An 11266-nucleotide genomic window follows, 5' to 3' on the forward strand; every position below is an offset into this window, starting at 1 on the left:
AAAGGGTCATAAAAGGATTAATTTAAGATATTTTTCAATCTTGGAGAAGGGTTTTTGACATTGCAAAGTGGGTATAATAGAGAGGACCTCCTCGAGGTATGGAAGGGTGTAGCCCTATTACTTATGAAATAATTCACTTTAGATGGAAGCTTTAAAAGATTCCATATCTAGCTCTTCCCCATACTGAATCATCTAAGGTATGACATTAAAATGAATTTTTCTTTTTGTGCTTGTTCTTCTTTAACTCAATTGGTTGCTAGGATTAAATCAGAGAATTCAATGCCCCTTCACCGAGGGCGGATTCTAAAACTTTACAACTTTCACTTGGCTTTAACCTTGTCAATTGGGTCCCCATTGATTTCCCTTGGTCCCTTGTCAGACTCAATTTTAGTGGTGGATCTCTGTATTGCCTCTATTTCAAAACATGACCCCAATGTTCCTTCTTCATCTAAAATCAAGTTAGTTCCTACCTGTTTCAACCCTATCAAAGGAGTAATATAAAAATAACCTAACCCCACCTACTAAGGAAGTGGAGTTGGTGGATTCAAATTAGGAGGAGTCTTCGGTGGAATCAGATTCCTCCTAGGTTTTGGAGTTAGATTGTTCTCCTGCTACTTCAAAGGAGTCCCTTTTCCACCTGGTTAGGATGCTTCTACCCCCATTTTTGGCACCTCTAATTTGGATCTAAAGGTGTATATGATAGAAGAGGTTAGTGGGTGACTATATGTGGTTACTAAATGACTCCTCTCACGGTTTGATGTGGCCATAAGAAAGATTAGCAGGCTTGAAGTGGTGGCAGAGGTGGGGGTTAGGTCTTATAAATGGATGATGGAGGATAAAGATGATAGAGTTTGGAAGGGTGCTAGAGATATGGCTGGCAAATTAGAAAAATGGGATAAGGTTGAGTTGATACTAAATGATCTTGACGAAAAACTATCTCAAAGGGTTGAGAGAAATGCAATTGAGGAGTTGAACGAGAACCAAGAGGAACTAATGAGGAAACTTGAGGAAATGTCTATGTTGAGCCACGAGATGGGACTATATAATTTGGCCTCCTTGCATGCTATTCAAAATAAAATTTATCACACGAAGGCAAAGTGAAAGAGACACATGGAGTCTCCCTCTACAACGATGGATCCCCCTACCCCAATGGTCAAGGCTACCTTTGAGTCTAGCGCTCTAGCCTCCGCTAAGGGCTCAAATAAAAATATTTTCTTTTCTAATACAGTCATCAATTGGTTTGCATAAAGATTGGCAAGAGGGTAATTCCTTCATACATTAGACCATCCCTTGTGTCCTTGGTGGGTGGTTGTTTTATATTTTCTTTTTTGTTTTGTCTCTAGTCTTTGGTTGGTTTTTTGGTTCCTTATGTTTTGGTATCTTTTTCTTTTTGGTTGGGTGTGCATTATTGAAGTGCCCTCGGTTTTGTTGTTTAGTGGATATGTAAAGGTTCAAGCCTATCCTTCTTTTATTAGTCAGAACTATTAGTTTGATCATTTTACTATGATGTCCTATCTTAGCTAACCATATGATTTATGTTGTCTCCTTTGGAAAAAGTGCATCCCTCATATTGTGAGTTCCATCCCTTACATAATCCATGACTATAATGTCCATCTCTCTCTTATAATAATAGATTCTTTTTGTTATGCATTTATCTAAGAGTGATTGAATTTATTCCTTTGCCTCTTCTGAAAGCCCCCACCATAATGCTACCAAATTTATTTTCACAATAAATTACTTAAAAAATTAAAATAATCATTTTTTTATAACTTCTTAGGGCCTGATTTTTAATTGATACCCAAAATTTTCAATATTTTTATTAATTTACAATGTTGGGAGTGAATTTTATATAAACCCTAATTTCATAATAAATAATTTAATTAAGCTCTAAATGACCTTAAATATGGATTGTAGTACTCCAATATTCCTCTTATCACAACACTCTAGATATCAAAAGAATTTTCTTTTGCAACCTTAAGAGTGAACTTAATAAAAACCCTAATTTTACAATAACCCTTCAAATTTATTTCAAATGATGTCATCTTTGGATTATACTAGTTCCAATCTTTCCTTGATCTATGCCCAGAAATTAGCATAAAAATAAATAAATTGAGAGAGATGTAGACTTTACAATATGCCCTCTTGAACGAAACACCTATGTGTTTATTGCCATCTAGATTTTGAGATCATGCTTTGATAGCACTTGTAAGGAAATAAATTGTGCATGAAAACAATATAGTAGTAAATATATTTCAAATTCTTACTAATATCTTATAACAATAAGATTCTTTGAGGGACAAAACCTCCAAAAGTCTCTAATAAGAATATAATTCATAATATGAGAATCATAAACCAACCACTAGCTCCTATATATCATATTTATACCTTGAATGTCACATAAGATAATTTTTTTAGACATTAGGAATCAGGTATAGCACCCCCTATAAACTTTAGTGTGCCAAGTAAACTTTTTAATGTGGTTGGTGATGCCTGCATGACACATCCTCTTGTACCACATGGGTTGGGGGGAGACTAGACCTCGTGGCCTCATGCTTCACTACTGGAAGCTCTCGCCAATCAATCTAGGCCCCCCAACCCGTCACATAAGATGATTTAACTACTGATATAAATCATTAATTATCATATAACTTAATTAGGAGTTAAGGTAAAACTCTACATACTGTAAGATGAAGGGGATAACATCAATCCATTTCCACACTTTAAAAAAAAGTAAGAAAGGGTTTTCAATAACTATGCCCCCTCTCTCTTTTTTCTCTTTAAATCCATGAGGAAAATAATAGAATAGAATGAAAAATCACATATAAAGAAATAACTAATATCCATTTTTCTTTTTTTTCTTTATTTACATCTAATTGAATTTGGTATAATAACTTGTTTCCAACAAATATCTATTTTTAAACCAAAACATCTAACTTAAAAGATAATTTTCACTTTTTGAATGCAACATTTTCCCAAAATTTCATTTTCTAACTTAAAAAATAAATTTTACTTGTTTAAATAACTAAGCTATATTAATCAATATTTTTTAGTCATTTCACATGCATGTTAAATTTTCATTAAATCATTTAAAAATATTTTATTTAAAGTATCTAAAATGCACATAAATTAATAAAGAAATAACAAGGAATGCAAATATGTTACTAGGTTAGTGTGAAGGAGGTAAGAGAAAAATGTGATTTAAATAGAGCTCATTTGTTTAACACATCATATATCTTTCATGTTGATAGATTAAAATAAGTAAATGTAACCACATAGGGCTTCATTGGCTAGGCCATATTATATCACGTGCATTAATATTGGGGGGTTTAATATCCTAAAAAAATGAGCTCAAAATATTGCCTATCTGGTGAAAATATGAGGTTTTTTAATTCGGGCTATGAAAAATACAATATTTGTTGAAAATAGGGGGATTCTTTAGTATGCCATGAATGCCTATGATATAACCCAGGTTCACTAAGTGAAGCCCCCATGAATGTAACAAACAAACTATGCGAGTGTCACAAATTAACAATAATTGATATATTATTTGTAATTACACATTTCAATTAGAGATCATATTATGGTAAAAGTGCAAAGTTGTGTCACACTTTAATAAAGGTAATGGCCAACACTGATTCAACATTTTATATGTTGAATCACTAGAAAGTAACATATATGTTTTGAATTTTGAAATGATGTAACTAATACAATCTATTTAGTAAATTTTATATTTGTAAATGTAAAAAATATATATATTTGAATTTTGTTTTTAATAAAATAAACACTATTTTTTTTTTGGTCAGTAATAATTTTTTATTGAATTGATAAGCAAAATAAGAAAATACACTATTCTTAAAACCAACAATCAACAAAACCATATACATTACACATTCCACCAAGTCCACTACTTAACACTACAAAATTTAGGATGCACAAAAGATTAGTCTATTGGGCATCCTTTAACCCATGCATATAACAGAGCAAAGAAAGTCAACCCATGCATCCAATAGAGAAAAAATTATATCACCTAACATCTCCTATCCTCAACTAGCATAACAAAACTAATAACTAAGAACTATCTCTCATGCGGGTTCTCCTCATTCAACTTGTCTAGTATTTGTCGCAATTCCTCTGTACGAGCTCGCGGTGGTAGTTCCAGTCCCAACTCTGCCCTTTCTAGCTCATGTGCCACTTGGAGAGCTTCCTCAACAATAAACTAAAATTTAATTTATGATAAAATGTTGAAATTTAAGTTACATGGAGTGTCACTCTTTATATAGTAAATTTTCTTTTTTCCTTCAATATTTTTATGTGCATCAATAACTTGAAACTTTAGTGCATGGATTTTTTTTAAAAAATTTAATATATATATTTTAAATAAGTTTTAAAAATTTAATGCATTGAAATATAACTCTTTCCATTTGGCATAGCCTTTTGTTTTAATTTTTTAACCAAAATTGAAATTTATCATATCATCTTGACTAGATTCTTTTCTCTATTGCATCATATTTTTTAAAAAATAAATAAAGAAATTTTAGTATTTTTCCTTACAAGATAATCAATCTTATATTTTAGTTTGGATGACCTACTTTCAATAAAATAAAATATTAAATGACATATATTTTAGAAAAACACACTTATAGATCTACAAAAGAATATTTTTATTTTTATTTGTAAATATTATTTATAAGAGTAGGAATTGCTGAAAAATCAATTTTTTCAAATAATTTGTTTTCTGGTGATTGGCCCCAAAGTGATATAAAATATGCATTTACTAGACACTTTTGGAAATGTTGTGGACCAATTTTTCATTTTTAAATGAGATTATTTAAAAACAAAATAGTACAATGATTGGGACCTGGAAATAGAATATTCGAAGCCTGTGGAAGAAGAAAATGATTTTTAATTTTGAAGTCCTTAAAATTTGAAATTAAAGGCTTTCTTCCATTATAGGCAATATTCTCTATTGCACCAAGGCAATATCATTATTATAGGTAATATTCTTTCTCGCACCAAGGCATTGCAATCTCGATGAGTTCGAACCACACTCTGTTAGATTCATCTTGCTGGGATAGTTTAGAGTCTTGTTCACATACTTAATCTATGTGGTTCAATATTTTTAGTGTTATTACATTCTTTCTTACATTACATTATTTTAAGTTTGATGGTCATAATGAAATAATACTTAATAGTTTTATTTTTATTTTTTTCAACTTTATTTTTAATATAAAGTTTATTTTTCAATTATGTTAATCATGTCTTTCATTTTATTTAATTTGAAAATAATTAAATTTCTTTTATACTTGTATATGTATTTATATTTTTTAATATTTTTCTAATTTTAATTTTTTTCATCTATATTTCCTTGCATCCTTACAATTTTTCCATAACACTATGAATTATTAAGAAGTAAGAAACAAAATTTCATTTCTCCCACAAACGTCAAGACATGCAAAGCAATTATTAAGTTGCTTCTTATTATAGCTCCTTTCGAGGTATACCAATCATATATTAATCATTTAGTTTGATTATTATTTTATGGAAACAATTATGTAAACTATTTAATCTTATATTTTTTCCCCTTTAATGTAGCCTAACTTTTTTTTAAATATTTTTAATACACATGTGAAAATAAATAAAAAGAAAAATTAAAATGAAGCTAAAATTTTATTAAAAGAATTAGTCATACTATTTCAAGAATCTTCTTCCCTAGTACAAGAAAACACGTCTCGTTGAAACAATCTACAACAAAAATAAATGCAATTCCCTTCCTTTAACAATAAAAGACCTACAAAAATCATGAAAATGTATTCTCATGGTCTTGAATTTGAGTAATAACTTATTAAGCTAAACATACAATTTTTCAAGACACAAATTAGCATCAATTTAAATTCCGCTTGTAAAGAAATCTTAGTGACACAAAATAGCCTCTTTTGATGGGCCAACTTGTGCAATTCTCTTTTCTTTTGACAATAGAAGACCTCATACAAAAATCATGAAAATGTATTCTCATTGCCTAGAATATGACTAATATCTTAATAAGCTAAACATCTAATTTTCAAAGTAGGGAGATGCGAATGAAAATCCAACTTATAAAGAAATCTTAGTGGGATAAAATGGCCTCTTTCTATGGGCCCAACTTGTCGAACATGCTTAGACTATTTCTCTATGCATTATAAAAAGGAGAAATTATTCCAAACGAAATTTGGACTCAAATGAATTCCAAATGAGTCCATAAGGGATCAAGTCTTGTTCAGTGCAAGGCTCCGACATAATAAGGGATGGGGTTGAGATCATGCCCAGAACGAATTTGATAGAATGTATACCCCTCAGTCTTTAACAATTACCCGAAGAAGTTTGAGCCTATAAGCTTGTACCTCTGTATTGATTGGCAAAAACTACTTTATGAAGGCCCAGACTGACTAATGTAGTTGAAGGCTTCATGTAAGGCCCAGCTGGAAGAGCTGGAGACGTGGCTGCTCAAAGATGATTCTGTTCGTGTTGTTGGAGTCTATGGAATGCCCGGCGTGGGAAAAACGTTCATGCTCAAACACATCAACAATAACGAAAAGGTAGTCAATTTCTTTGAGCTTGTAATTTGGGTTACTCTGTCCAGAGACTCCGATATATCTGATCTTCAGAGGCGCATTTGTGAGAGAATTGAATTGCCTTGGCGATCCAATTCGAGCATTGACGAAGCCGAAGAGTTCTTGCATTCGGTTTTCAAGGAGAAGCCACTGCTGCTCATTTTGGACGATGTGTGGAAAAGAATAGATGTTTCCAAATTGGGAATTTCTCCTTTTGGTAATAAAATAAAAATTGTACTGGCTTCTAGAGATAAAGAGGTGTGCAGGAGCATGAAAGCAGACAAGATGATTGCAATGAAGCAACTGTCGGAGGAAGATGGAGCCTTCCCAGCCGGCGAGGATCAGAATATGGATAGCGAGATTGAGCCCTTGGCCAGAAGCATTGCAAGGGAATGTAAAGGACATCCCCTAGCCATTAAGACGCTTGCTCGGACAGTGCCAGATCTTCAGAACAGTACGCCGTCTGAATGGGTATATGTTCTCAAGCAGCTAAAGGCGATCGATCCAGAGTTTTATCGCATTCATCGAGAGATTGTGGAGGAATTATTCAAGCGGCTGAAGCAGAGCTACGATGCTCTGGAATCGGATGAGCTCAGGCTTTGTTTCCTGTACTTGGCCGCCTACAGAGAAGACGAGGAAATCGACGCGGATGAATTGATACAATTGTGGCTGGCTGAGGGTCTGGTGAAAAGCAGAGAAGAGGGGCGCCACGGGTTTCTCGGGACCTTGGCGAACCGATGTTTGGTTGACATTGAGGTTAGAGAGGCAAACGGGCATCAAATATGGAAAGTGAAAATCCACGATGTGCTCAGAGATATGGCGGTACACGTTCCTGAGGTCGAGCAGAATATTCTGTTCCGTGCAGGTCAGAGTTTAACAGAGTTTCCAAAGTCTGCAATCGCAACATCGGTAAGGATATCACTGATGCATAACCTCTATCTGCAATTCCAAAGTCTGTTGTTGAGCTGGAACACAGTTGAGGAGGTCCCAGAGAGCTTTCTGGAGAAGCTGAATATGTTGAAGGTGCTTGATCTCAGCAACACGCCCTTCAAATTCTTGCCAAATTCCATCCACCAACTGAAGCATCTCCTCTATCTGCAGCTTTCAAATACCCAGAATAAGGTAATCCCTCATCAAACATTTTAGCTGAGTAGACTGCAGTTTCTAGATCTTTCTTTCTCCTCTCTGAAGAATATTCCGTCCATGATAAAAAAGCTGAAAAGTCTCCAAACTCTCAATTTAGCCCACTGTTATGATTTGGAGTTCGTTTCAGGCGACATATCACACCTTACTAGTTTGGAAGAGCTTGACTTGTGGAAGTCGACAATGTTTGGAAATTCACGGGATGTAAGAGGAGGAGGAGAATCAAGGGAGGCCTCATTGCAAGAGGTATGCAAACTCCATCGCCTCAAGCATCTGCGTCTAATCCTAAAATCCCAAACTGAGGAGAAAAGCGTGGGGAATCTTGTGGAGCTTCAAGAATCTTGTTAAAGGAACCCCTGATTTGTTCCTAGAATTACAAAATCTCAAGTACTTAAAGCTGAAGTCTTCTCAAATACTGCTCACTCTTTCCGGATTAGGGTTAGCAAGACTGTCCAATTTGAATGAAATAGATATTGAGGAATGCCTTCTGCTCACGGAGTTGGGAGAATATTTTGGGAGGAAAGGTTGCTTTCCGAGGCTGTGCAAGCTCGCACTGTGGATGTTACCTTTTCTGGAGAGTGTGTGTAGTTTCGTCGAAGAAGGGGCTCTTCCCATGTTGCAGACTTTGACTATATTCCATTGTATGAAAGTTAAAGTACTGCCACAGGATCTAGATAATCTCAATTCTCTGGAACAGATCAAAGAAGAGAAAGAATGGTGGAATGAAATTAGCTGGCGAAATGAAGAGATGAAGCAGCATCTTCATGATAAGTACGTGGAAATCGTGGAAATCCATGATAAATATCATGCTTAGCCCACAGTTTTCCCGTAACTAAGAACCATGAAGTAAATTGCTTGCACGAATTATAGGCTGTTTATTTTGCGAAGTATTGCTTGTGTGTAATTATGTAATAAAAAACTTTATGCTATGAAAAGTTTGGGAGATTGTAATTATAGCATCATGTTGCAAGGGATTACTATAGGTAATGTTTTAAAAGTATGGTTATTTTATATTTTGTTAGTCTAATTAATTATGTCGAATGTACTTCTTTTATGAAGTTTAAAATGCTAGATGAATGGTTCAATCTATTAAAAAAGGATGCAAGTGATGAAAGATATATCTATTGTTCATTTTCATTATCCTCGAAATTTTTAGATTATTTGTCATGTGTAAGATCTCTAACACAATTACATGACAAATGACTACACAAAAATGTGCCTTGATGACCTCACCTCCTATTACAATGTGTGATGACATGAAATTGTTGTTTTAATATGGAAAGAGAGCATAAAATACATTAATCTCACTCCATAGTCATGAAAGACAAATCAAAAGCATATGTAATGTCAATGTAATTTTTTGACTCAGTATTTACCAAAAGTACTTTGACATAGCATTTGTTGGAATCCAAGAACACTGAGAGGGGGGATGAATCAGTGTTCTACCGGTGACAGAATATAAAATTAAAGTGCATAACCAAATGAGCACATAAAGCAATACCATAACACTTACCGGCTAGAGTTCACTACTCAAATACACAAATATGGAAGTCTCACTGACTTACAGATCATTACAAAATGATTTATAACAAAAAAGAACTTAAATGATGCATTTGACCATGTTGGATAAGTTCTGGTTGTAGTTCTAGTATCCTTAATTAAACTGGTGATACTGATACTCTTTTCTGCTACCGGTTAGGATTGTGCACATGCAACTATGCACATACACTATCATTCGCTCATCAATCCACATACCATCAATCTCTGACTCATTCGCATCTCAAATCGCATCATAAGTATGTATGAAATTCATCACTAATAGATCTCCCTTATACACCCTTATAACTTGTTCATCATGTCAGCCTTTACAATAAAATTAAACCTATCGGCTTCCGGATCATAAAGAGTATTACAAATTATCTTGATGATCTTGCTTGATTTCAGCCTTGCACTCTACCTTCAATTCCTCCAATGACTTTATCAGATCCCATAATATGAATTACAAGTACAAAGAATAACTGGTTAATAAGTGTAAACCACAGGGTGTATATCAGTTGGCCTTATCTAGACAAAATGATAAAGTGATAAATCTGGATGAATAAATACCATCCCCTGAAGATGAGTTGTCATTAATGACAACCCAAAATGCAATTCACCTCATAAGGTAAATACCGAATGAGTGTCAATTGCTAACAATCTCCCCCTTTGGCATTGATGCCAACAGTCATGTGAAAAATGATATTACCTCTAAGTACTCCCCCTTTCCTGTATATGCATGCAGCTATTTACATTGTACACCCCCCCTGTGATATACATTCATTTTTCATTGTACACCTCCTCCTTTGACATCAATGACAAAGTTGGGTGAATATATACAAGAAAATATGTACAAGTGAATTACACATATATACCGGTCCCTATACATATTTCAAAATGTCTACATACAAAGTCTTCAAAAATGAAAAGTAAGTATCCCATCCTTGCTTAAGTGAATCTAGAATGGAGTTGAACCCATTCAAGGGACTAACATAGTATTCAATGGCATGGGATTATGTTGGATCCTCCTGCTGCGTATTTTCTATACACTCTATTTTTGTGACAAATCAGGTTATCTAACTGGGGACCTATAAAGTTCCAGAGCTCAGTCACTCGCCTTATCATACTGTCCCTTTCCTTTTCTAATTTCAATATTTGATCCATGACAGTCAAAACTGGACCTTCAAGATTAGGTTTGCTACTAGATTGTAAGAATGTGAGATTTGAATTAGTTAGCCTTTACAATCCATAATCTTCTTGTCTAGGGAGGCGGTGAGCTTTTAAAAATCTAGACAAGTTTTATATACTTTACCTTCTTTCGCTAAGGCTTCATCAATAGATTGTAGAAAAGTGTGAAGTTTTGCCTTTTTAGCTAATATCATCTTCAAAAATATTTATTTCCTAGCCTCAACAAATTTATATTTGGCCTCAAGTGTAGAGATTTTAACTAAAGAATCATGTTGTTTAGTAATATACTCAGTTATTTGTTGAAGCTTTCCGGAAGAGCTTGAGCTCTCATCTTCTTGAAATTATGGTACAAGCTAGTTCAAAATTTCAAAAGTGGACTCTATTAGTTTTTTGTCTTTATATTCTTCTTGAGCTAACTCCTAAATCACCTAAGCTTGGAGTGAAACAGTAGCCAAGACCTTTTCTTCCAGTGACATCAAGTTGTAAGGCTTGTCAAAACTAATAGAGAATCCCAACACTTTCCCTTTGGCTTGAGTTAATTATGTGACAATTGCTAATCCTGAAGGGAAATCTGTCTCTACCTTTTTTCCTTTATCTTCAGCAGAGGTCTTTAGGGGTGTATCTATTGATTCCTTTTCTGCCGAAGTCTGCAACTCATGTGCACCGATGGCTCCACCAATTGGTGGACCACTCTCTTTTGGTGCTTCCCCTAATTCCTTCTCTTCTATACCTTTTTCTTTTTCAGCCTCTTTCTCAACATCCTATACATTTATTTCTGAAGGATTCTGAGTATCCTCAGTGTCAAAATTTGA

General features: G+C 34.1%; 1 protein-coding gene across 1 annotated transcript; it reads left to right on the forward strand.

Moving 5' to 3' along the window:
• The first annotated feature begins 828 nt into the window (after positions 1–828).
• Positions 829–8544, forward strand: LOC131063275 (probable disease resistance protein At1g61300). The gene is made up of 4 exons (XM_057997062.2): positions 829–1092; positions 6432–7610; positions 7734–7976; positions 8128–8544. Exons 1-4 carry the CDS (start codon positions 829–831, stop codon positions 8542–8544), a joined length of 2103 nt encoding a protein of 700 aa, XP_057853045.2.
• Positions 8545–11266: the final 2722 nt, after the last annotated feature.

The sequence above is a fragment of the Cryptomeria japonica genome, chromosome 2 (genome assembly GCF_030272615.1).
Source record: "Cryptomeria japonica chromosome 2, Sugi_1.0, whole genome shotgun sequence".
NCBI lineage: Eukaryota > Viridiplantae > Streptophyta > Pinopsida > Cupressales > Cupressaceae > Cryptomeria > Cryptomeria japonica.